The 27,513-nt window shown below is 41.0% G+C and overlaps 1 protein-coding gene across 1 annotated transcript; it reads left to right on the top strand.

The window, feature by feature from the left end:
• On the top strand, positions 1-27,004 carry zbtb34 (zinc finger and BTB domain containing 34). The gene is made up of 2 exons (XM_086111855.1): positions 1-105; positions 19,319-27,004. The coding sequence occupies exons 1-2, from the start codon at positions 88-90 to the stop codon at positions 20,879-20,881; spliced, it is 1,581 nt and encodes a 526-aa protein (XP_085967981.1). The 5' UTR covers positions 1-87; the 3' UTR covers positions 20,882-27,004.
• The last annotated feature ends 509 nt before the right edge of the window (positions 27,005-27,513 follow it).

Raw genomic sequence — 27,513 nt, 5'->3', positions numbered from 1 at the left:
AGCAACTGTCTGACACATCTGGACTGGAGAGGGGGGGAGGCCTGGTTGTGGCTGTTTGCGAACTTGAAGGGGAATGGACAACGTTTAATGTCAATCTGCAGCACGGTGAGTCTCCTTGTTTTAAATGTGGCGTGGACTGGTGACGGCGTGCCGCAGTTCGCCATGCCAACGTGAGTTCTGAATCACTTCGCTAATGGTGGAATGTGGTGCCAGCGATTGCATGCTAGCGCAGGCTAGCGCTAGCCACCACCGTTGGCTAACATGGGTTGATCACTAATTCGGCTAGTGAGCTAGCTAGCCGTATAGCCACCTTATATGACAGCCGACATAATGCATCTGTAGAGCCACGTTTGTGAAAATGTATACAAGATTGCCAATCATTTGTGCGTTGTGTACAACGTGAACCGACTGTCAAGCTGTTTCACGCGGGGTGTACATCGTGGTGTGTGTATGTGTGAAGATCCGGTGTTTTTGCCTAAATGCTGGCTAAATGCTAAGCTAGCTAATGGAGTTAGCAAATGTTAGAATGCTTTTGGTCGTGGTATGGCACGGCCCTGTGAAGCGATGCACATATAACATGGTAAAAAGAATTCGGAACACCAGTCTTTTAGTCTTTTAGATTCGACTTTGAGCTGGCGTTTGCTGCGCTAATGTCTTCAATTTTTTGCGACCCACACGTTGGATTGTAATAAATGACAATAAAAGTTTGACACCGCACATATGTGCTGCATTTTGTTTCGACAGTTGGTTTGTCACGATGTCAGCAAAAAATGTGAGCATAGAAATATATCACAAAACTGTCAGCAGAGCGATTGGGTAATCGGCCCATCATATTTTACTTTGCAGTTAATTAGTTTATGCTGCACTCTTTAACCAGCAAAACCCACTAAGCTGCAAGCAATTATGTATTTTCATGTTCCTCTACTTGTTATTGCAATATTACGGCAGGAAAGACTAAAGTCCAGCAAAGTCGAGTTATTCACTACAGCGGAGTTCACCCAGAACACCAGACCATTAACATGTAACTACTATTTCAGCAAGGATTTCCCATTAAATTATTTTGTGACTTTTTAGGCCACATCATTTTTCTTAGCCTATTTGTATGTGAAGCCTGGCAATTCTAATTTGCGGTAACTGAATAAGTAACAGTGTGAAAAAGAATTCCCCAAAATGGCAGTCTGTCAAAATGCAGTCTGGCTATATTGGCCACTTAAATCTGAGTACGTTGCAACAAGAATTCCGAAAATCCGATCGTAGGTTCTGGAAAAATATCGGGTTTTGTGTTGTGGGGAAAACATTGCTTCGTTTCGGAACATGTGTGTGATATGTTTGATGCGAGTGTAAAAATCTGCTCAAAAATGCCTTCTTGTTAAACAATTGACCTAATTATTTGTCAACATATTTTTTAACGTAACTTGAAACGTTCTTGTAATTGGCAATATTTAATTCAATTCTGAACTTGTTTCTTCGGAAGATGTTCATTTAAAGCAGGGGTGTCAAACCCACTTTCGTCGCGGGCCACATTTTAGTTACCGTTTCCCTTGGGAGGGCCGTTATGACTGAAACCATATAAGGAAGTCAAGAACAACGGTTTACTCCACTTTTGTTTAAGTTACTGTCATGGTAACAAGAAACTGCTTACAATATCGTTCTTATTTATTACAGACGGGAATTTTAAACTTTGGTACAGATTTTAGCTAACACCATGGAAGTTGACATGTTTGATTTGCTTTTGCGGGCCACATAAGATGAGGTGGCGGGCCGGATCTGGCCCCCGGGCCTTGACTTTGACACAGGTGATTTAACGGAACTAAGTTACAAAGTGACAACATGTGCTTGGCAGTTGTTTTCTTTTAAATCAGTATTTTTTCATATTTTAGCCTGAGTTATAAACACTTAATGTAATTTTAAAAATCTATACAACATTTGAAAATGTTAGCTTTGCTTCACATGGTAACAGGATTTTTTTTAATGGAATCATGCAATTTACTTGTAATACTGCCAGGAACGTCTCGAATGAATTTGGCTAAAACTTGTTGTGAACCTTCTGATGAATCTTGTGCGAGCACCTATTAAGTTTGGCGCAACACTTAACTCATTCAATGGCAGCCGTTTTTCTCAAATTGGGAGAGCCGGCCATTTTTGACCATTTTAACAAATTTTCAAAGGCCTTCAGAAAATACCTAGCTATACAAACACGGAACCTACCAAAAGAAAGCTTTACCCCTCTTCTTTCATCAGGAAAAAAGTACAATTCTACCTTTTTACCATTTTTCGTTAACAGCAGTCGAACATGGGTACGTTTCTTGAAAATACTCGCTTCCAAGAAAAAAATCGGAGCAAAAGAGCTTATTGTGAATGGATGCATTTCAACCGAACTTTCACTTTGATTCTATTTTTTATTTATTTATTTTTTGCATTTGTAATACCTCAAATATCTAAACAATGCTTTCCTACTAAAGAACATAACAATACAATAACAGCAACACAAAAAAGGTCACTTTGATTGCAAAATATCAGTTTTTTGCAAGATAAACGCTGCGCTGACGCATGACCTATGCATGAAGTTTTCATGAATGTTGAACTTTGATGTCAACCTACCATTCAAAAACATGAATGGTAGGCTGATTGAACGCTCGAAGTCAAACCTGGGCAAATTACGGCCCGCGGGTCTTTTCCACCCCGCCGATGGTTGGCACAGTACACAATCAAGGTTCGATGTAAATGATTGTATTCATTTCATTTGGACTTGTAATGACAGGCATTTCAACGCCAGGGGGTGCAGTTACTTGAAGTTGCAGAACACAGGGAGGGAGGGGGAGACGATACGGAAGCCCGCAGTAGTAGCGCTAAATCAAGGAACTCCGCTCGATACGACGGAATAAGTGTGTCCGCGCCGCTATTTTCAATCATTGATTCCAAAACGACGACATGCAAGTGACTCTTTATTGCAGTGAGTTTTACTGGAATTGCGAACATTTTTACATCCTGTAGATCATGGCATCCAAACGAAGAGGAACAGTAAGTGAAGTGCATCTGATTAAACGAAGCGGTTTACAAAGTACGAAACATTGAAGAGACGCTTGGAGTCTGAAAGACTCAAATCTACGAGACTTTGAAAAACAAGGAAGCGATTCTTGCTCAGTCCGATTCTGGGTGTTTCCATGCTCAGGGTGAATTGTATGCGGCTCGACGGACAGTCGAGTAAATAAACGTTTCCTGAAATGGTTTGACTGTTATCGTGCTAAAAACTTTCCGCAAACTGGACCGCTAATAAGAGAGCAATCGATTTCCATAGCGGTATGGCCGTGGCTGGCTTTAAAAGTTCGATGCACGACATCAGCTGAGCAACGCTGTCTTGTGTGGTGATCGAGGGGAGGTCAAGTTCGAGACAGTGAGTGGAAAGAAAGCCACCAGGTCTTTTACTTGTCTCATTTTGGAGAAAATAGTCCTAATTTTGTTATATTTTGTCATATACCTGTACTGTATGCTGCAGTTTATGGGCAATATATTGTTGCACTTTGTTGCTTGTGTTGTCACATACAGTGTGTACTGTATGTTGTTAACATACTTGGACGTTCATCACAGTTGTTTCACTGTTCTCATTAAAAAAAAAAAAAGTATGGAATTACTTTAATACTTTTGTTCTGTTGATGTTTGGTATGGACTGTCAACATATAAATTTTTTTATATGTACCGTATCTTGTGCTGACCCGGTCCACCTGTCAAATTTAGAAATCAACGTGGCACCCGAGCCAAAAGGTTTGCCCACCCCTGGGCTAGATTGATCTCTCCTGAACAAGAAAAAAAATCAAAACACTGAAACATGATTGCTTATATTTTTTCTACATTGTTTGGCAGTTGGGACAAAAAAAAGAGTGAGTTCTGTTACATTATTACTGGCATACAAAGACATTGTGCTATCTTCATGGGAAATTTAAAATCAGAAAGCATTGTAGTGTTTATCTTACTGAAAAAGAGTCACAAGTGTTGCACAATTAGAATTGTTTTGCATAATTTCACTGAAGAAATCATTTTTCTGTACAATAACTGCACTTTCATTGTCTAGAAATAATACATACTCTTATCAGCTTCTGTAAACAATGTCATTAACTTATTTCAACGTAGAAATAAAATCGAAATCAGGAGTAGATTTCTAACTTTTGGCCCGGCCCTCCACAATATTTTCTGCTTCTTATTTGGCCCCCCCGGGAAAATAATTGCCCACCCCTGCTCTAAGTTGTCCCTTGGTGTGATTGTGAACACGAAGGGTTGTTCATCTGTGCATGTTCTGCATGAAGACAGCTGGGAAAAGCTACAGCATGGTCGCAACCCCTGTGTGGATAAGCGGGTCAGATGATGCATGGATGGATGCTGACTTTGTTAATGTTGTTGGCTATCAGTAAATTGTAATACACAGTGATGAAAGTCCTCCAGATTTTCCCGAAATTCCGGATTTTCACATTTTCATGAAAATTCCTCCGGAAAATTGAGGAAAAATTGCCCAAAATTAATCCAGATATTAGTTGACAACATTGAACGAACACGTGTTTGAGTTTGTTGTTTTGTTTTCATGAGTGTAGTCATGTTGAGGCACTAACACTAGTAACAGTAACACCCCTCCCCTCACATTCTCATGGCCTCCCCATATCTCGGAGATTTCAAAATTTCGGCGAGAACGGAAGCCACACAGGGTGCACGTGTGCACCCAAAAGGCAGATTAATCATTGAATGTCGAGTATTTGAATAGCGTTTTGTGTAAACTAATTCATGCGTGATCGGCCAGGTACGGCCCCAGTGCAATGTTCGAACAGGTAGACAGGCAAGCTGACATACGTGCAAAAGACGCGAGTGTTAGGAACACGTTCAAGTGGTCATGGCTTGAGGAAAAGGACTTGATCTGTGATTTTTTTTTTTTTGTCCGACGACATTAGAAAGGTCGACAAACCTGCTAAGTCAGTTAAAATCAAATATATATTTGTATTGTCAGGAATTTTCAGAAAAGTCCTCTTTCATCTCTGATAGGCTGATATGTTCCTTTTGCTCTCGAATGGAAAAACATTTCGGTTTTCTCCCTGTCAGTGTACATCACGTATTGAAAGAAATACATTTCTAATGACTAAAATGTATGAAAAGTCTGGATGTTCCGATTCGGGTTTTAATGCCGCTGATACCGATCGTCCATGAGTGTGAATCCGATCACAGGGATTCGGTGTTAAATCTTCAATTTCAGAGCTACAACTACATCTTTATCATAAATAATCAATTGATCTGTTGATTGTTTTCAATTAATTGATTACCGGGAATCCGATTTTAAAAAATGCTAAATTTCTAGCCTTTATTATTTAAAAACAGGACTTTGCTTCAAATGGACATGACAGAAAAGGCATCAATTATGATTTATGTTGGTCTGCAGAATGTCAGAAAATAAGGGGACGTTTTGTTCCCTCAAGTAAAAGCAGCTGTTTACAAATGTCCTCTGTGAATGAAACACAAAGATAATCACTACTCGCGTTGACATCGAGCCTTGTGTTCCAATCAGAATGAAACCACCAAATGGAATGAAATTTGGGTTCAAAGGGGTGACACTAAATGCATTTCTGTTGCCAATCCTGCTGAGAATTAAATTACTAATTTCATTATTAATTCCATTAAGCATAAGTATAATAAAAAGTTGGAAGCCGATAATAAGAGTGCTTCAAGTAACACTTTGGTTTTCAACTGTAGTTTCTCTGTCTGAACATAGCATGGGACCCGTGTAACCTTGAAGAAGAAATCTGACGTGATGTATATCATGGCTCTCGGCTACACCGTAAATAAATAACTAAATACAAGACTGACTATAGAGATTACTGCAGCCATCAAACTTGATTGTCCCTACAGCAATTCTGAAACCATTCTGAAACTCTTTGCGGCCATCGAAGTTTTGAGATGAGCGCAACGAAGTGAGATGCTAATGCTAGTCTTCCCCTGGTGGTGACGTTCGTTCCCATAATAGGCAATGCCAAAGCCTGTGCATCGAAAATAAGCCATAGCTTGCGATTCTCAAACTCTTTTCATGAGGCAGAATTATGATTTTTTTTTTTTTGCCAATGCCAAACCTCGTGCTATTCATACAGAGCATACAGCGTGTATTTTTTTTCTTTTGTTTTTGTGACACCAATGAACATACCGCAGCAACACTGCACAAGCACATCTTATGAGGTAGCCACTCGGTTCCCAGAGTGCATGCATTGTGTGGTGTAGTGGAAATTTGACATTTAACAGTGTTAACTTACACCACACGTCCTGCTCTCTGTACGTTTGCTATGCAAGCTCGTTGCTGTGCAAGGTTGCGTGTCAGACTATAACCCTTCCCAAGAACAAAAAAAAAAATGGTATAGGAGGGGCTGCGCCCCAGTGTAAACACTTAATTAAAAAAGTTATCAGGACATTAATCCTTGTCATATGTGTGTCTCTGCTACCAATACTGTAGATGAATGTGTGTCATATTTAAAAGCTAACACGTTGTGTGTAAAATAGTGACATCCATGTCAATTCCTCTACTTCAATGGCAGTACGTTGTGTATTACTGGTTCAAGATAAATATGCAATGATGTGACAGTAATACTATAGGTCTATAATTTTCTGAAGAAAGATACAACTAATTGTAATAGTAGTGAAACTGTCAGGGAAAAAATAAGTCGCTCACTTACCAGAGTAATTTGGAGCAGGATTAGCCTTTTGAGGCGTGTACCGATTCGTCTGTCATGCAGTTTTTCACAAATATTGACCGGTAATTACCAGTCATTAATCAACCAGAGTATTGTCTTGTCCTGTTTAAAACAAATAAAATTCAGTCAACAATAATAATGATGGTGATAAACAGCGCGGTGAACAGATTTCCTGTGATCATTCTTTCACTTTTAACCGAACTGCAGACTGGACAAACCAGGTAAAAGTGGACATTGTGAATAGGTCTGGGTATCAATTCAGATTTCCAGAATTGATTCACAAGGTTTTTGATTTAGTTAAAAATTTCAAGCAATACTACGTTTACTTTCACGGACAAGCAATACTGCAAATAGAAACTTATTTCTCTAACTTGGTGCATTGTTAAAATGTTATTATGAATATTAATATGAAAGGGCTGTACAAATAAAGTTGAGCTGAGTTATTACCTAATTATGGTTTGAGTTGGTGGACAAAAAAGATAGTATGGCTTTAAGCGTATGCACTTAGTGGTAACCATTTTTGTCTTTAAAATTCCAAAACACACCCATTTGATTGGTTCAGGGAGCCATAGCCCTAAATAATAAGTTCCAGGCAAAAACTTGTTTGTGCAGTCATGGTAGATCAAGTTCACAGCATAATGTTTAACTGTGTTGAGACTTCTGGAATTTCTGGCTTTGATAAAGCACTCCCAAAAGTCTCATCCCAATGGTTACGTTGTGTGTGTGTGTGTGTGTGTGTGTGTGTGTGTGTGTGTGTGTGTGTGTGTGTGTGTGTGTGTGTGTGTGTGTGTGTATATATATATATATATATATACATGTACCTGTATACACACACACACACACATGTATATATATACAGTAAATATTCTCTAGTACGGACTCGTGTTTGTGCTGTCCAATTTGTCCTGATAACAGAAATTCCTCATTTGGAAAATGAGCATGGTACATGTCCTTTATGAACCTGCAAGTATGTTGTCAAAATGCACGTGTAACAACATAATCAATAAAATACAAAAATATACTGTCCAAAAACTGTTTATATAACAAAAACTGCAATACAGGTGTATCCCAAAAAAATCACAACAGTAAAATACGTACAGTATTTTAATGTTGATTTTTTTTCTGTCTTGGGAAAAAATATGTATTTAGGATTGTTTTGTTGGATGCATTCTTTGGTTTATGACAATGTTTGCCTGCGTGTCATACAGTTTTCTTGCTAGTTGCAAGTAACTGTCCCGTTGATCACCGATGTCTGGTAATTCTTGTGCATACCGAAGGATTTTTGTTGCCATTTGCATTGCTTCCTTGCTGGATGGTGGCTTGTCATCAGGAGTTGAATCGATGCCTTGTTGTTTAAAGTTTCGTAGATTTGCGTCTTTCCGACTCCAAGTGTCTGCTGGATCTTTTTAACTTTGTGTCCAGCCTCGCTCAAACGGATGCATTTCACTCACTGCGCTCCAGTTGTTACAGTTCTTCTACGTTTCGATGCGATGATCTACACGACGTAAGTGAATAAAGTTAAAATCTTTCGCAATTACAGTAAAACGCACGCCAATAAAAAGTCGCTTACACGTCTTCGTTTCGAATCTGATGAATGAAAACGGCGAAGCGAACACGTTTCTTCGTTCGTGTCGAGTGGGTGCTGCTTTTAAGCTAGTGCCGCGTTCTACAGGATGAAAGTGAATAAAGTTAAAATCATTCACAATTACAGTAAAATGCACGGCAATAAAAACTCACTTGCACGTCGTCGTTTAGAATCTGATGATCGAAAAACGCGAAGTGAAAACTTGTTTCAGCGTTGTCTTTTCCGTCGCATCGGGTGGGCGTTGCGTGTATTTAAGCTCCCGCGGCATTACACCTCCATCCGGGTTACGGGTAGTGGAATTTCCGCTTACGCAACTTCCGGTAACATGTAATATCATAGTCAAAATGTTAATGCATAGGTTTTTATTCCGGGTGAAGGATATTCCTTTCCATAGAATTCCGGGGATGGGAATATTTACTGTATATATATATATATATATACATATATATATATATATTGAGGGTTCTGCGCAGTATCCTTGCTGTTCCCAGCACTGCACATTTCTGGACTGAGATGTCCGATGTTGTTCCCGGGATCTGTTGCAACCACTCATCTAGTTTGGGGGTCACTGCCCCGAGTGTTCCGACCACCACAGGCACGACTGTGACTTGACATTCATCAAGGAGGAGACTCTGTGCTTGGTGGTTGCGCCTTCTCGGCAGCATGGGTATGCCAGCACTGTTTTTGACTGGGAGGAATGTCGGCGCCATTTGACTGTCGTTGCTGGACAGTCCCGGGGCGACAGTCCCGGGGCGACAGTCCCGGAGAGATCGGTGCTGTTGAACGGTCTGCGGCTGGATGGATGTAAGTCTTGAGGAGCCGACAATGAGAAGAAAGGAGCGTTAGCGCGGAGCGCCGATGCGGATTTGGAACTGGGAGTCGCGGCTTGGAGTTTGAAGTGGATTACGTGGGACAGGAGAAGTGAACTAATCTCTTTTCGTCAATGGACGCTACAGATTCGTGTTTGCTTTCAAAACTTAGCTTGTAGCAGACGTGTGCACATTTTCAGCATGACGTCTCTGATCCACTGGTGAAAGGACACTTTGATCCTCTCCTCTTTCATCTATAACTGCTTCAGACAACAAAGTGTATGCAGAAAATTGGTGAAGATTGCACGACTGTCTGTGTCCTATGTGTTGTTTTGTGTTGTGTTATTTTTGTTATTTTGACTTCAAAATGGCGCCGCGAGAGTGGCTGCCTTTCCAGCAGCTCCTATATTTTGTTGTTCTACTTCTTCCTTTCATAACTTTGCTGCTGTGAATTGGGAATTTCTCCATTGCGAGACTAATAAAGGTTTTCTTATTATTTTTCTTATATATATATATATATATATATATGGTAATGTCGAACCAACCAGATAACGTGGTCATAGATAAAGGGCAGAGGAAAGCTGTTGTAGTGGATGTAGCAGTCCCAAGTGATGGAAACTTCAGAAAGAAGGAACACGAGAAACTCGAGAAATACCAAGGGCTCAGAGAGGAGCTGGAGAGAGCCTGGAAGGTAAAGGTGACAGTCGTGCCTGTGGTGGTCGGAGCACTCGGGGCAGTGACCCTCAAACTAGATGAGTGGTTGCAACAGATCCCGGGAATAACATCGAACATCTCAGTCCAGAAATGTGCAGTGCTGGGAACAGCAAGGATACTGCGCAGAACCCTCAAGCTTCCTGGCCTCTGGTAAAGGACCCAAGCTGAATGAGGGACGGACACCACCCGAGGGGTGAGACGAGGGTTTTTATTTTTATTTTTATTTATTATTTTTTATCACCGTGTGATATTTCAGGGTAGAGCTGAGCTGAAAAATGTATCACGATATAACTAATCTTATGTCAGTTCTATCAAATGTATTTTCTATTCGTATCGATCGTGTGTCTATACATCTTGATATTGCTTCATTGTTAAGCCTTTTTTCAGGGTCTGACATTCAGACGTATTGAGTGGTGACGAGGGATATAATGATACAGCAATATCTCTATTAAAATTGCCACAATGTCATCATCACGTCTCAATAATAAAAGCACCATAATTGAACAGGCCAAGTTATGTTCCAATTGTGCAGTTCCAGCAACCTTTGCTGGTTAGTTTATTGGTGCATTTTAGTATGTGACCAACGTACACCATTATATTTTGCGCCGCTGAGCCAATAAGAGCAAATGACAAGAAATTGACTGGTTAGTGTCACCGCTGGTATATACAAAAAGGCAATATTGTGCTTTTTTTTCCTTTTAATAAAATGGAATTTTTATACAACGTCATAAGCTTTTCTTAATATCGCCAACCTCCAATTATCGTCATTATCATCTTCTGTAGTGGTGACCTTGTTGGGCCACGGTGCTAAGTTGTGGTGACCTTGTCACAACCGGTATTGGCCCCATCTATCACAACATATTATGATAAGTTGCCATGAGCGTCTTGTTTACTGTTTCGTTGTGCTAACCTCAGGAAAATCAAGGCAATGCAATTGCATAAGTTAATCTTGATCCTTCCAAGTTTGAAGAAAGTGGATTCAAATTGAAGCAAGTTCCCGCAATATACGTATGTGGGATTGATGGTTCACATTTGTTCTTGTGGGGACGAGCTGCCATATTCATCACTGCACAGGATGCTTCAGTTAGCACACTAAGATTGCCTATCTAACATCTATCCATCCATCCATTTTCTGATCCGCTTTATCCTCACGCTTTATCCTCACGCGGGCGTGCCGGAGCCTATCCCAGCCATCGCCAGGCAGTAGGCGGGGTACACCCTGAATTGTTTGCCTGCCAATCGCAGGGCACACAGAGACGAACAACCATTCGAAACTCACAGTCACACCTTGGGACAATTTAGAGTGTTCCATTAACCTGCCCTGCATGTTTTTGGAATGTGGGAGGAAACCGCAGTACCCGGCACGGGGAGATCATGCAAATTCCACACAGGAAGGCGGTAGCATAATCTTCAGTGTTGTGACCAAGGACCGGCAACCCGAGGCCAAGGCCAAGGACTTGACTCCGAGGCCAAGGCCAAGGCCAAGGACTTGACTCCGAGGCCAAGGCCAAGGCCAAGGACTTGAGAAATTTTCCGAGGCCTTGGTCCTTGCCTCCGAGGCCAAGGCCAAGGACCAAGGACTGATTTTGAAGCTGAGGCCTAGCCGAGGATATGTATAAAACAATGCTATCATACCACTTGGCAGGTCTTCATGATTTGCAACACCCCTCCATCATAACCCCTTGCACTCCCTAACGCTTGAATGAAGTGTTTTTATTCAAAGAGTAGAACTGTCAGGGTATGTGTTATTTATACTGAGAAAAACAAAAATAAAAGCATATGATATACATTTATGAATTAATGTTTTAGTGCAGTAGTTTCTTAATATGAAGTAAATCAACACTCAACAGGCATGACATGGCACGGAAGACAAGTTGAGAAATGGCTTTGCATAGAAGTCAATCACTGACTGCAGAAAAAGCGGTAATCTCTGCAGTGATAATTTTACAGTTTACCGGCAGCGATTCCCAGGGACTCGCTGATCAGAAAAGTATGAGTCCCATTATGCATTGAGAGAGTCCCAAATTTTGAATTCTGAAATGGTCTACTTATTCAATTGCATATGATAATAACACAAACAACAACATATACATACAATTATAAACAAATGCTGTTAATTCAGTAGCAAGCCTGAGGATTTCGGAAATTCATGGTAACCGTTTTTCGGTTCCGTCGGATTACCCAATGGGAAACCATGGTAACTAATGTTGGGTTCCGTAAACGTTCATCATGGGAACCCATTTTTCTATTTTGACTGATATTCATAATCAAGAATTCTGACACTCAAAAGTATAATGTTTCAAGGGTAAATGTTTGAAAACGATGCATTAACAATGAACATTATATCAGTAGCTGTGTACTCCAGGTTTATTCCAAAAAATAAATGGATCATAAACTGGTGTACTCATGTGGCATCATCAGAGTATTTTTTCCAATCTCACACTGCAAAGATTAATTTACTGGTAATCATTAATACAGGTAAGTATTGATGTGGCTTGACATCCTCTTCCCAAGACGATGCATGTGTAATCTACGATCAATTTGAACAAAGAATTTAACACACGTCATCATGAGTTCTACCAACAGTTAACATTAGCATTACTACACCTTGTGACGAATGTTTTATTCATAAAGTTGCCATGCTACAACCAGTAAAATTTAGAATAACCAATACTGTTTCATCATATTTTTCATAACAATTACCCTACAAATCTAATGACCAACTTGCCTCGTAATCTTGCCTCTCGTCGTATCTCGCTCTCGTGTTCTGTGCATACGTCACAGGTGAGTTTAGTGATACGCCCTTTGGACGATTCATACGAAAAATCAGACGAGCATTCCCATTTCTTAAATGTCGTAATTAGTAGACCTTTGTGAGTTTTTATCGCCGCCATCTCAAACTTTCCCGCCCCCCACACTGAAAACAAAACAAAACGAAAGTAAATTAGAAGAAAGACACACACACCACACTACACCACACCACAAACACACATACAGACACAGTGAAATCGCGTTGATCACACAGTCAACTCGTGTGCGGTGACTTTTATGGTTAAACTATTTTTCGGTACCGTTAAAATGATGCCACGGAAACGACATGCTACCGGTAACGATTGTTACCGTGAAATCCTCAGGCTTGCCGTAGTTTTTTTTGTTTGTTTGTTTTGACTGAGAAATTTCCTTGCGTCCCAAAAACGCACATTATTTGGAACTGTGCGTCCCGTGGTAAAATTATGCGTCTAGGACGCGGGACGCAGAGGTCACGAGATGGCTGATCTCTAAACATTCTCTGAGTACTACTATTATTACCACTACCACTAATACTACATTAATTAATTTAATACCTTCAACTTCACAATAATAATAAATAATTAAATCAACCATGATTTTAAACTATGTATTATCAATATTCATTATTTCAAACATGAGAAAGCATTCAGCAAACATAGCTGGAATCGAGCAAAAGGACTCCAAAGGACTCTAAATCCCAACGGCCAAACCCGGAAGTGAAGTGATGGCATTATTGACTCCAGCTGTAACGCAAATTACTTGGTTCAAACAAACATTCTAGTGCCACCGCACAAAAGTGACGACTGTGCAAAAATAACGAAATAAAAGACACCACTGTTACAGAAAGGCTTTACACGCTATTTAACCTGCCGATCGCGAACGGAACGAACCGTGATTGAAACTAACTGTGATGCCGCTCTTTACACGTTGCACTGACTATCACCTGTCAGTGGCAGCCCCGCCCCTCTTAAAGCACCAGATAAACATGGATTTCCCCGGATGGATTTTGTTTGATTTCTTCATGATTTCTGCGGTCCTCGGGCCCACTTTATATCTGTGGACGAAGGATGAGAGGCTCAAATCCTTCGTTGTGTCCGAGGACCGGAAACCCGAGGCCAAGGCCAAGGACTTGACTCCAAGGCCAAGGACCAAGGACCGACCTTCGGTCCTCGAGCTGGTCCTCGAGGCCAAGGACCGGCTCGAGGAACACATCACTGATAATCTTTCATAATTTTGCAGCATTAAATTGGGAATTTCCCCATTGTGAGACAAATAAAGTTTTTCTTTGTCTGATCTTGTTTTATCTTAATTGAGGATTATGTAACTAGTCAATCTAAATGCTTAACTGTAATTGATAAGAAGAGAACATTAAAAACATTAATATAGTTTACAATTTCACCTGCATTTATACTCAGATCTTGCTCGGTGTCGGCACTGGACTATAGGCACAATGTGACATACTGGATGGCCACTGTCTTACTGTAAGATGAAAAACATGGCAAAGTTGGTCACAGATCAGAAGCATTAAGTCAAGTCAAGTCAAGTCAACAGTATTTATAGAGCACTTTCAAACAGCCATCGCTGCATACAAAGTGCTGTACATGGAGCAATTTAACATGCACAATAAACAGTAAGACAAATCGGTAATAAAGGCGGTAGAAAGCACCAAACAGTAAAACCAAGAACAAATCTAAGTCATGCTGAGTCGAATGCCAAAGAATACAAGTGAGTTTTGAGGAGGGTTTTGAAGATGGGCAGCGAGGAGGCTTGCCGAATGTTTAGTGGGAGGTCATTCCAGAGAGAGGGACCAGCAACAGAAAAGGCTCGATCCCCTCTGAGCCTCAGTTTAGTTCTTGGTACTTCTAATAAAGTCTGGTCCACAGACCTGAGGCGCCGGGCAGGTGTGTAGGGGCGGATGAGCTCAGAGAGGTAAGGTGGCGCGAGATTATTCAGAGATTTGAAAACAAATAAGAGGATCTTGAAAATAACTCTAAAATGAATGGGGAGCCAGTGAAGGGATGCCAGAGTAGGAGTTATGTGCTCCCTCTTACGAGTACCAGTCAAGAGGCGAGCGGCGGCATTCTGGACCAGCTGAAGGCGCTTAATGGAGGACTGGCTGACTCCAAAGTAAAGGGCATTGCAGTAATCGAGCCGGGATGTGACAAAGGCATGAATTACCATCTCAAAGTGTTCATGTGAGAGGTTTTATTTTGGCCAGCTGTCTAAGGTGAAAGAAGCTGGATTTAACAACGGCACCAATTTGCCGATCGAGTTTGAAATCACTGTCCAGTTTAAGGCCCAAGTTTGAGACTGTTGACTTAAGATAAGGAGACAGGGGGCCCAAGTCTACAGGATGGAATGTACAAGGGCCACTGGGACCAAACAATATCACCTCCGTCTTCTTTTCATTGAATCTCAAGAAATTTTGTGCCATCCAGGTTTTGATTTCTTCCAGACAGGATAGGAGTGGCCTTAATGAGAAGGCGTCTTTCTTGCTCAGTGGGACATAGATCTGGCAGTCATCTGCATAGCAGTGGAAGGGAATACCATGTTTCCTTAAGATGGAACCCAATGGGAGCAGATACAGCGAGAACAGCAGAGGCCCCAGAATTGAGCCCTGTGGAACACCACATGACAGGGGAGCAGTGCGTGACTCAGAGCAGCCAAGGCTGACACAGAAGGTTCTGTCAGCTAAATAGGACCTAAACCACTCAAGAGCACTGCCGCCAATGCCCACCAAGTGCTGCAAACGAGACAGCAGAATACTGTGATCCACTGTATCAAATGCTGCAGTTAAGTCCAATAAAACTAGACACACGTGGTCTCCAGAGTCATTTGCCAGGAGGATGTCATTAGAAACGCGTAACAGGGCTGACTCCGTGCTATGCATCGTCTTGAAACCTGACTGGAAGACCTCCAAGATGTTATGTTCATCCAAGAAAATTTTCAACTGCATGTGCACGACTTTTTCCAGAATTTTGGAAATGAAAGGCAGCTTGGAAATGGGCCTGAAACTTGACAGCACATCTGGATCAAGGCCAGCTTTCTTGATCAAGGGTTGGACCACAGCATGTTTAAACTGTTGGGGAACTACACCAGAAGAGAGGCTGCTGTTGATGATATCCAAGACTGATGCGCCAACACTCGGGAGAACCTCCTGAAAGAAGTGCGGGGGAAGAGAGTCGCAAGGGGAGCCAGATGGCTTTGTCTGGCGAACTACATCCTCCAAAAGCGCCAAGGACACAGTTTCAAAAGAATTTAGCACAGCTGAACATGGAACATGGACAGAGGGGTCAGATGCGGTATTTGAGACCGGAGTCCTAGCTGTAGAGACCTTACCAATGAAAAACTGAAGGAATCTGTTGCACATCTCGGGTGAAGAATCCGAGCAAGTAGGCAGAGGGGGTTTGAGTACAGAATCTATTGTTTTAAATAGTGCGCGTGGGTTGTGACGGTTAGCTTGAATAAGGTCCGACAGATATTCTCTTTTGGCCTCTTTTACTGTGAGCTGGTAGTTACGCCAGCAGTCTTTCCAAATTTGATAAGAGACATGCAATTTGTCATTTTTCCACTTGCGTTCGGCTTTGCGACACCCCTGCCTAGCTGCGCGGGTAATGTCGTTAAACCATGGCTCGGGTTTAGGTTTTGGGAGCACAGTTTTTGAAGGAGCCACCAAATCCAGGATGGCACAGCATGATGAGTTGAACCAAGAGGTGAGTTCCTCTGTGTTAGACGAGGATACGCAAAGGTTATTAAAGGCATCAGAGAAACGACCAGCAGTGCGAGGGTTAAAAATTCGGCGTTTAAAACTAGGAGCGGCAGATTTCACAGCAGCACGCGATAAGACTACGTCAAATAAAACTGCCATGTGATCAGAAATCCCATTTTCAAGGACTTCCAGATTTGACACCGGTAGACCATAAGCAAGGACAAGGTCTAAAATATGACCTTGTTCATGTGTCGGGCTGGTCACATACTGCACGAAATTAAAAGAGTCGATAAGTCTTAAGAAGTCCTTTGCTAGCGTTTTTTCCGGACAGCACACATGGATATTAAAATCCCCCATTAGGAGGATATGATCATATCTCAGCCTGATTTCCGCAAGAAAGGTTGAAAAGTCGCTTAAAAAGTCTTTGTTGTATTTAGGAGGACGGTAAATGACAGCACAGAGCACCGGGAAAACACGACCGACTTCAAAGAAGGTTGCTTCAAAGCTGGTGGCCGATGTGGTGAATGTGCACCGTTTACATTTACATTAAGCGTGAAATGAGTCCTGTACCAAAATAGAGGAGGGGTTTGGTAAAGTCCAGTGAAGGAATTATTTATTCTCTGTCTGTGTCTTCATTTTAATTTATTTCCAATACTGATTTATATTAATTATTAATATTTCCTAAACACCCAGTTATAGAAAGAATATTTTCTTTTAGTTAGCTGCTCATGTATGTCAAAAAACCACAAATTCATATTGAAAGGTGACAACACAGCTGTGGACGCTGCAGTTCTAAGATTTTGGGCTTGAATCTGGGCTCTGGCCTTCCTGTGTGGTGTTTGCATGGGTGGGTTTTCCCCAAGTACAACATCATGTTGTCTGTTTCTCAACGGGAGCTTTCAGACCCTCGTTTTCTGTTTCAATTAGCGGCATGTGTCCGTTTCATAATGTTAAAATAACTTGGTCATGCTACCCCCTTTGGTTGCAGCAGCCTTGAAACATAGTCATTCTCTGCTACATTAAACCATTTTTCCCCTTTGATTTGTGATCAAGTCAAGAGTTTTCAAGTGGCAGTCAACTCACTTCACGACAAGCAGCAGCTTTCCAGTTAATGAACAAGTCGTCAGTGGCTTCAAGCTGTTTATTGCAATGTTTATTGTCAAACTGAACATAAAACAAAGATGATTATCAGTTTTGTATTCAAAACAACATAGCTTTGCTTGAGGTAAGGCCATTTAGCTTTAAGCTAACAAACAATGCAAAATGCTGTAGTTTGGCTCACAAATAGTATCAGTCTTGAGGGGTTAAAACCTTTTAAAGGCCATTGATATTTGCACACAAACGGTATCTATATAATATGTTTTATTTGAAAGCGATTTTCACAGTACTCAGAAACTTTACTATCAAGAAAAGAAAAACAGCAAGAAATGAGTATCAAAGGTTAAACGATGTGTGTGTGTGTGTATATGTATGTGTGTGTATATATATATATATATATATATGTGTGTGTGTGTATAGAAAGCGCATATTGGAGGTTCATCAGTTTTTTTCTTTCTTTTTTTTTTAAAAATAATTTTGGGGGTTGATTTTATTTTTCACAATGCATTTCAGTGGCCATCAATTATATGCAGATTCTCGCTCTTTGAAGCCTGGTCTTTCTCCCTCCCAAATTGACAAAAAAGGGCAGCATAATGTTACCAGCAAATCTAATAGGTAAAAAAAATTAAAAAAGCATTTCTCGCTTTCACTCAATTCATGTAAAAGCTATGCACACACGTACATAAAAATAAAACATTCATTTTTCTGTTAAATGCAAAATCAGGGTCAAGGCAGCAGCAGCGCATTAACACTGTACTAAAAATGTAACTCTATAAATTAGTTTATTAACATGAAAATAAATGACTACATGTGCACACCATTGGAAGTCTTTAAAAGCCAAATATTACAGTATATAATGGTTCTTCATAAAAATTCACAGAGAGATCAATCTAATCATCAATCTAATAGTTCAGAAAATTGTTATCGCTGGTAAAGCGCAGCAAGTCTTTTGCTTGCTGCGCTAGACGTTATTCAGAAGTTTTAAGCCTAACACAACCCATTTTCACCCACCCAATTCTGAATGTATTGAATTCTACATACACATGCATGCGCCGTGCACTGGGTGTTAACTTTTTATCTCAGCCTACAGTATGTCTGTACTACATTGTTCACTTGCCACCCCAAAAACAATGTTGCCAGACCCGTTCTACATTTTTTAAGACAGCCATACGCCAAGTGACCCGACCGCACGTTCCTTTGATTGCGGTTCAAAATATGCATCACAAGTGAATGGCTTTGGAACAACGCAGAAGTGATGGCCAATCAAAATGTCAGCTCATATCACATGATCTGTCTGGAAAGAAATAACGTGGAGAATAGTAGAAGGGGAGTTTGCAGTTTTTAGCCTGATTTCTGTAATCCTCATTTGCATGACCGTGATTCTACAACCTAGCCATTCATATTTGCATCCACTTCTGAATTTTCTATTATTTCTATTAGTTCCTCTGTTACCAAAAAACAAAAAAAGTGTTCATCATTGTATAAATACTTCATTTCTGAAATTGTGTGAATTGTATAAATTAATGACAAATGAGCAGAGGTCGTGTGTTCGATCCCGGCTCCGGCCTTCCTGTGTGGAGTTTGCATGCTCTCCTCGGGCCTGTGTGGGTTTTCTTCGGATTCTCCGGTTTCCTCCCACATTCCAAAAACATGCATTGCAGGTTAATTGAACGCTCCAAATTGTCCCTAGGTGTGAGTGTGAGTGCGGATGGTTGTTCATCTCTGTGTGCCCTGCGATTGGCTGGCAACTGGTTCAGCCTACTGCCCGAAGACGGCTGGAATAGGCTTCAGCACCCCCCGCGACCGTTGTGAGGATAAAGCGGATCGGAAAATGAATGAATAAATGTTTAATAAATGTTTCTTTACTAATGTTTTCTGTTTGTTGTCTTTCCCCCCTCAGGTGGTTGACAAACTGGAGAAGCATATTCAAGAAATGGACGACGGCAGCTACATCGAGTTTGATGTGCCGGAGTTCAGCAACACCGTCCTGACTCAGCTCAATGAGTTGCGACTACAGGGCAAGTTATGTGACATCATCGTTCACATACAGGGTCAGCCATTTCGCGCCCACAAGGCCGTCCTGGCAGCGAGCTCACCCTACTTTCGAGACCACTCAGCGCTCAGCACCATGAGTGGCCTTTCGATTTCAGTCATCAAAAGCCCTGAGGTGTTTGAGCAGCTTCTTGCATTCTGTTACACAGGTCATATGTCCCTGCAGCTCAAGGACATTATCAGTTTCCTGACTGCCGCCAGCTTTCTGCAGATGCAGGTCATTATTGACAAGTGTACTCAGATCCTTGAGAGCATCCACTCTAAAATAAGCCTCCCAGTTAATACCTGCAGCCCAGAGAAGGATGATTCGCAGACCGGTCGCAACGGGGTCAACGACAGCAACCTCTTTGTCAACCCCACGCAGATCTCCCCCCCTTACTACTCCCGTCAGAGTCACGCAGGACACGAAGCACGCTTGGATCTTGCAGGAAAAGCCCTTGGTCGTGGACGGCTGCAGCAAGAGGAAGGCCAGTCAGATCGCGGGAGCACCGATAGCGTGTCAGAGCATGACGCACCCATGGAAGGAGAAATGGAGCAAGTGGAACTAATTGGCAAAGATGGGCAAGTAACGGATGTGCACGTGAAAGTAGAAAAAACGGAGAGACCGACCTACTCGGACAGTTCCTCAGCTGGCGATGATGGCTACCACACAGAGTTGGTCGACGGAGAGCAAGTTCTGGCTGTTAGCGTGGGTTCTTATGGTCCAGTTATCCAGTCTGCTGCCTATTCCTACTCAGGGCTGTCTTCGCCATGCTTCGTTAACCTCAGTAGTTCCAGTCCATCCCGTTCCATACTCAGCGGCTTCAGAGGCGGGAGAGCCAGAGCAAAGCGCCCCCTGGCCATCCCGGCAGCGGTACTGAGTCACATCAAACAAGGGTCAGATGACAGCGAACCCGCCGTGGGACCCGCCGTGTTGGAGAACGACTTGCGAGAGCGGAGTCTGAGGAGTCAGTGGTACCCGTACAACGAAAGACTCATTTGCGTCTACTGTGGTAAGACCTTCAATCAGAAAGGGAGCCTCGACCGTCACATGCGCCTGCACATGGGCATCACCCCATTTGTTTGTAAATTCTGTGGCAAGAAGTACACAAGGAAAGACCAACTGGAGTACCACATCCGCGGCCACACGGACAACAAGCCCTTCCACTGCCAGATCTGTGGAAAATGCTTCCCATTTCAGGGCACCCTTAACCAGCACCTGAGGAAGAAGCACATGGGAGTGTCCGAGAGCAGCAATCATATGGACTCCCCAGAGAGGACGGAGGCAAGCTCGGATCAGAAAGACCCGGACGAGACCGCTGAGGGGATAGCCTATGAGGCACAATATGCAGAAGAGGCACCAGCCAATGATATGGAGGAGAGTTCCAAATGCAGTCCAGAAGAGGCTCAGGCATCCAGATGTGATTATTAGGTTCTGCTTCAGGTTAAAGAAGCTTTAAGATTTTTTTTTCTTCAAATCAATTTAAGGATTTTCCAGCTCCCTCTAATATGGATGTTTCTTACTAAAAGGGGTGCTACCAATTTTGTGAATGCTCGGTGTCAAATGCAGAGGCAAGCGAGTTACTTCGGGAGCGACATCTTACTATTTTTGCTGAGATCCCATTTATCTACACTCACAACACCCTCCTCCAAGCTTCCCTTCCCCCAGATGATTTCTCTTTATATCTGTCCATGTTTTTAGAAACATATTTACAGAGTTATATAGGCATGTTGCAATAATTGAAAATGTGAAAGCTCTGGTAAGATGCTTGTCATATCACCTTTTTACCTGACCTGTTTTTGCACATACGGCCACAGGAGGTCACTCACTCACTAGGAATGATCTATTCTCTCTTTTTTTTTGTTTGTTTGTTTTTTTTTTTTTTATTGCAAAGCTTTTTGTGACATATCCGTTCAATACCTCATGATACAACCAACTACATACTCATCACAGTATTCTCACTTCAATGGAACTTACTTGGTTCTACCTCATAGCCAGTAACCTACCGGGCACAGACAAGTTCACTGTTATAAATTCATTTTAGGGTGCATGTACAGTGTTTTGCCAAACCATTTAAAGAATATGCTCTCAATCTATAGCCTTCATAGACAGGGGAACTATTCCTTGTTGATTGTATGGGTTAGACTAACAAGGAGAGTTGATTTGCTCAAGTGACTACATTTAGTATGCTCGTGTTTGTTTTTTGGAACGTTAAGAAATAGATAGTAAACCGATAGCCCGGTATACTTCAAGTTATCAGTTTGCTGTCGAAAGGGTTTTTTCCCAACAAAACACAGGATTTTTACCTCATCGCTAATAGTGGTGGTGTGCTCTTATGTAATCATGGTTTTAGAAATGTTAACTGTGAAAAGGGGCTCACTTGAAGTCCCACATATTCCCCCCACACTGGGATTTGATCAGAATGTGCAACTTCTGTTGACCCGTGTTAGGTAAGGTAAGGTAAGGTAAGCTACAACTCATTATTCATTCACTGCAGTTGCAACAACTCCCGGATCTGTTCATGCTAAGTAAAGCAAAAGTACTCGTGTCATGTCAATAATATGCAAAAAGCAGCAAAGGAATCTCAGCCATTTCGACATGGTTTTTCTTCCATTATTTGCAAGGACTATTGTTTTTTGTTTGTTTGTTTTGTTTTCTCCTTTCATTCTATCCGACAAACCATTCTTCAATGAAGTTGGGAGACTGTGTTAAACATAAATAGAAACAGAATACAATGATTTGCGAATAATGTTCAAGCAATATTTAATTGAATACACTACAAAGAGACATTCAATGTTCAAACTGATAAATGATGTTTTTTAGCACATAATCCTTCACAATTCTATGGCTGCAACATCCAAAAAAAAAAAAAGATGGGACAAGAGTCATGAGAAATTTGAGGATTGCTCATCAAACACCTGTTTGAAACATCCCACAGGTAAACCGGTTAACTGGGAACCGGTGTGCTCCACAATTGGGCATAAAAGGAGCTTCCCTGAATTGCTCAGTCGTTTACAAGCAAATATGGTTCACCTCTTTGTGTACAACTGCGTGAGAAAACAGTCAAAACGGTTCTAGGACAATGTTCCTCAACATACAATTACAAGGAATTTAAGGATTTTATCACCTACGGTCCATAATATTGTCAAAAAGTTTAGAGAACTTGGGCAATATCACTGCATATAAGCAGCAAGGCTGAAAACCAATATTGAATGCCCATGACTTTCAATCCCTGCATCAAAAACTGACATCAATGTGGAAAGGATACCACCACATGAGCTCCGGAACACTTCAGATAACAAATGTCAGTAAATACAGTTAGGCGCCACATCCATAAGTGCAACTTAAAAATTTTATGCAACTCGAAAGCCATTTTTTAACAACACCCAGAAACACTGCCGGCTTCTCTGGGCCCGAGCTCCTCCAAGATGGATTTATGAAAAGTGGAAATGTCTTCTGTGGTCTGCCATCCAGGCAATGTCTTTTTCCTGGATTTTCCCTGCTTATTTCAGTAGAACGATGCCAAACCGCATTTTGCACGTGTTGCAACAGCGCGGCTTTGTCGTAAAAGCACTAGGGTACTAGATTGGCCTACCTGCAATCCAGTCCTGTCTCCATTATCAAGCATAAAGTACGGCAACGGAGACCCCGGACTGTTGAACAGCTGAGGCCCTACATCAAGCAAGACTGGCAAAGAATTCCACCTATAAAGCTTCAAAAATACGCATCTTCAGTTCCCATCCATTTTAAATATGAAAAGAAAAAGTGATGAATACAATGGTAAACATGACCTTGTCGCAGCTTTTTTGGGACGCTTTGCAGCCATAAAATTCCAAGTTTGTGATTATGTGCTAAAAAGAAAGTTGATCAGTTTGAATCTTACATATCCTGTCTTTGTAATGCATCCAATCAAATCTACGTTGAATATGATTTGCAAATCATCAGCTTCTGTTTTTATTGATATGAAACACGACGTCCCAACTTGATTGGAATTGGGTTTGTACCTGCCGTCTTTGTTCTCTGCATTGGTGCGGCGCAAATGTTAATATTAAGACCAAGGTTGTTTTCAGCAGTCAATACCACTTTTTGTTTGACATGTGTGGCTAAAAGTAAAAGAAAAGATATGTAAATGTTAAAGGAGGTGGTGAAAGTATATAATACCAAGTATTGATGCACTTTGCATAGTTAGTGGGGAAGGTTTGGGTGTCCCAGTGAGAGTTTGCTAATCTCCTTTTAAATATGATGCTGCAGTGTCAAGAGTAGTACAGTACTACCCTCACAGCAGTTACTACAACTCGATGAGACTCTGCAACCGCAAGATTACGAATGGTTACAAATCATGCAAAATGTCTTTGTTGTGTTTTTACTGTTTTATTAAACCATGGGGATTGGGCAGTGGGTAGAGATTAGTATGTAAAGACTGTTTTATATCCATTGTGATTTCCTTGTTGATTCTTAAAAGGCACTTGGAAGGCCTGATTGATTATCCATCCTTTCATAGCGATTTGGTAATTTGAAGCTCAGCTCATGTGGTCTCTTTTTGAAACGACATTGCTGTCTTATTATCCATCCAAATGAGTCAATGCCTTTTTCTTTTTCCCTTTTTTTTTCTTTGTGGTGCAATTTTGCTTGATAGCAATATGACGTGGTCTTTTGCCAAGTTGAATTAAGATGGTGGCCCTTATAATTTTCTCATGTGCAGTCTTTTTCTTTAATGGGCAATTGAGAGTGCATCGCATTTCTGTGGAATTCACTCGAATGCGGTTGTCATTCTGTTGGGGGGGTTTTCTGTTCGTGTTTCTTACTTACAGTTTTAGTGAATAGCCACATTTTGATCCCAACATCAACTGAACGCTTTAAAATGAATGTTTACCACATGTATTTCCATCATTTTTAACTTTGTCCGTTACTGATGAGTTTTAATTTGAATTTGCCAATAATTGCCCAGAAATGATTTGCAAGTGAAAGGTGAAAACTGCTTTTTTTTCTTTTTTTTTTGGTGCCATGAGTTCACGCCAAAGATTAGCTCATTATTTTTGAAGTGTACATTTTTGATTTCCGAAGTGAATGCTTACCAAAAGGAATGGGTTATTCATGAAAGGTAGGCCGAGTTAATTGCGATTTGAAAGGAATGTACGCGCCCTACTGAAAACAATCATTTGTAACAAATCTGACCAATTTGCGATGAAGGCGACATGAGAATTAGCAGCATTCATTAAAGCCATAAAATAGGTGATAGTAAATTATGTGCAATCGGTAATGTAATTGTGTGAAGCCAATGTAAACAAAAGAGAGAGTCCTTCACAACAAGTGGCATTTCAACCTAGTGCCTTCCCACAAGCTTTACCTTTCAGAGTTTGGCACTTGGAAGAATGTGCCTGGTTTCTTTTTAAATGGATTGCATCAAGAGGTTTTGATGAAACCGCCACATACATGTATTGTAAAGTAGTACCAAGAAGAAATGAGTTGTCCACCGTCATTCATTTTTGTACTTTTTCAGCTCATGTCCTCTACCCCCTTGTTACCTTTTGACTCAAAGAAAAGACTTTTTGGTTTGTTTCAGATTTATTTTATCGTCATGGGACAAATGACTATCTGAGGTAGCAAGTGATAACAATCAAACGAGGCTCTTGCCTTGGACTCAGAGAGAGATTTGTTGATCCCTCCGCTCTAGCCAGTGAGGACAATCCCGTCTACAGTCTGTGCCGTACTTTTTCCGTCTTTCAATGAATGAAGGAAGGAGATGCATGGAACGCGAAAAATGTACTTCCCTCTCCTGCTCCAACACTGGCGGGGAGCAGCTGCTTAAAAATTTAGTCAAGTATGTGTGCATTTTAAATAAAATGAAGAAAGGAAAAGAAGAAAAAAAAACACGCTTACCCTATACTGTAGTTAAATTGCACGTTTCGCAACCACAAAATTTAGTTACAATTGCCAATGGATAATTTTTTAAAAAGTTCTTGAATTTTTGTCATTGATTGTGCACTTAACAGTTCCCATTAATAGTACCTCTGGAAATTGTATCTATCCAGCTATAATGGCCTCATTTGCTTTAGCAGGTTCCTTTCCCCGTGAAAAGATGCTTTTTGACTAATAAGGTTTTGTTTTCTTATCAAATAAGTATATAAGTCCATGTATAGGTAAATGGCGGGGGTATTGTTTAAATGCTTTTCTTGTAGCTATATTTACTTAAGTCATAGTACACACACAAAACCAACTGACCTTGACTCACACTCTCGTTGACTTTTTCTTAGTTCCACACACAATGCAGGAGATGCGTTATGGGCCACAAGTAATCAAAAGGAAGTGTTTACAGGGAAGGCTGTCCGACTACTTTTTGAAATTGCAGCTCATCCTCTTCTTAAATTCACTTCAGGTAGTTTACAAACACTGATACTGGCTTGGAAAAGAAAAATCTTAAGTCTTCCATACCTTCTTTTCGGTTTCTGTCCACTGTGTATTATTAAAAGAAAGCAATAAACTTTTATAAAAGTGGTGTATTTGGATCATCAAGCCTATTGAAATATTGGCCTGTCATATCAAATAAACTGAATGTCAGGGAGCTGTTAAATTAAAATAGAAGCAGGATAATTTGATATCGATTTTTTTGTTTGTTTTCTATCCGCTGACAAAGTTTGGACAGGTTGGCTTCCTCTTTAAAAAAAAATTCTCATGATATACGCTGTGTATATAATAAAGGAAACAAATGTGTTTATGGTCAAAATCCAGCGATAATTGGTGAAGTGCAGCAGAAGAACTGAGCATGTGGCTCAGTCATCCACTCTGCACTGGGCAGAGTTGCACCTCCAGCTGTGTCAAAATAAGAAAGGAATTTTTGGGCTGTCTAGCCACGTTTTGCGAATGGGTTGTGTGTTGTCATGTTCCGATTTGGTGGACACTTCTGGCTCTTAAGTTGCAGCGACTGTCGGGATTCGCTCAATATTAACTCCCTCAACGCACTATAATCTCTCTTGCTCATGCATTTGGGAACAAGGCAAAAAAAAAAAAAAAACCAACCAAACAAACAAAAAGTTGGAACTCTCAACTCAGGGTATATAGTGTTTTAAAATGGTCTCATTGGGCCGCATCCTCTGTCCATAATCGTGCACTTCTCTTCAGGTGGGGGTGCAAGTCCTCAAGTCAGTGGTTTCCATGCATTCTGCCTCAAGGTCTCAATGAGTCCATTGTGTTCCACTGAGCTGAAGATTTCGGTCCAGTAGGGCCACCAAAACCGAGTCATGACAGCACATGTGCCCCAACTCCTGTTTTGTTCACTCTCCACACAACCTCACAACCCAACTGTGAACCTCAGAACTCTACTGTTTTGTACAACTATGAAGTAAATGAAGCTAGCTCAAGCTGACGTATCTATTGCCATTTATTTTGTTTTATTTTATAGCATGAAATAAAAGTATATTTATTCAAATGATATATTTTACTCATAATCATTCTGTGCAGCTTCATTTTGGTTCTTAAGCTTGTAAATTGCTTTTTTATTAAGGAAAAAATGTCAAGACAGAAATGCGTTTGTAAAATAAAGACGCTGATTTGGCAGTTTCTTGTCTTTTTGTATTGTGTTTTGATGAATGCATCATTGGGTACCACAACTGATTTCCGCAAGAACCGTTACAATTACAGACTTAACTTCACAATACTTGGTGTAATTATTACAATTATTTGCTTTTTGTAGCGGTTGAGTCATCTGTGGAATGATGATTTCATCCCCTGGAGGGAGCCACATATCACCCATTGTAAAGTCACTCACTTTGGAGTTGAGGAGCCAGAATGACGTGGCTGTAGTCTTCTTCAGTGGAAGAACACCCGCTGTTACTTAAAATAATAATAACAAAGTGCGATAAAACCAGAAAGCTGAAAAAAAAAATTGCAAACGGGGCATACGAATCTAATTTTTAAAATTGGGATTATAGTAGCATCCAAATAGATTCCGAACTTTTCTTCCATGCGTTTCCAATCAGCAAACGACTCATGCAGGCTTCTTAAATGGAAACTATTGCTCACTGTGCTCCTATGAATGGCATTTGTGACCCCAAACATGGAGGTAT

The sequence above is a fragment of the Hippocampus guttulatus genome, chromosome 5 (assembly GCF_054856545.1).
Source record: "Hippocampus guttulatus isolate MCC_2025c chromosome 5, RoL_Hgut_1.0, whole genome shotgun sequence".
In the NCBI taxonomy this organism is placed as follows: domain Eukaryota; kingdom Metazoa; phylum Chordata; class Actinopteri; order Syngnathiformes; family Syngnathidae; genus Hippocampus; species Hippocampus guttulatus.
This window is presented reverse-complemented; position numbering and strand designations above follow the sequence as displayed.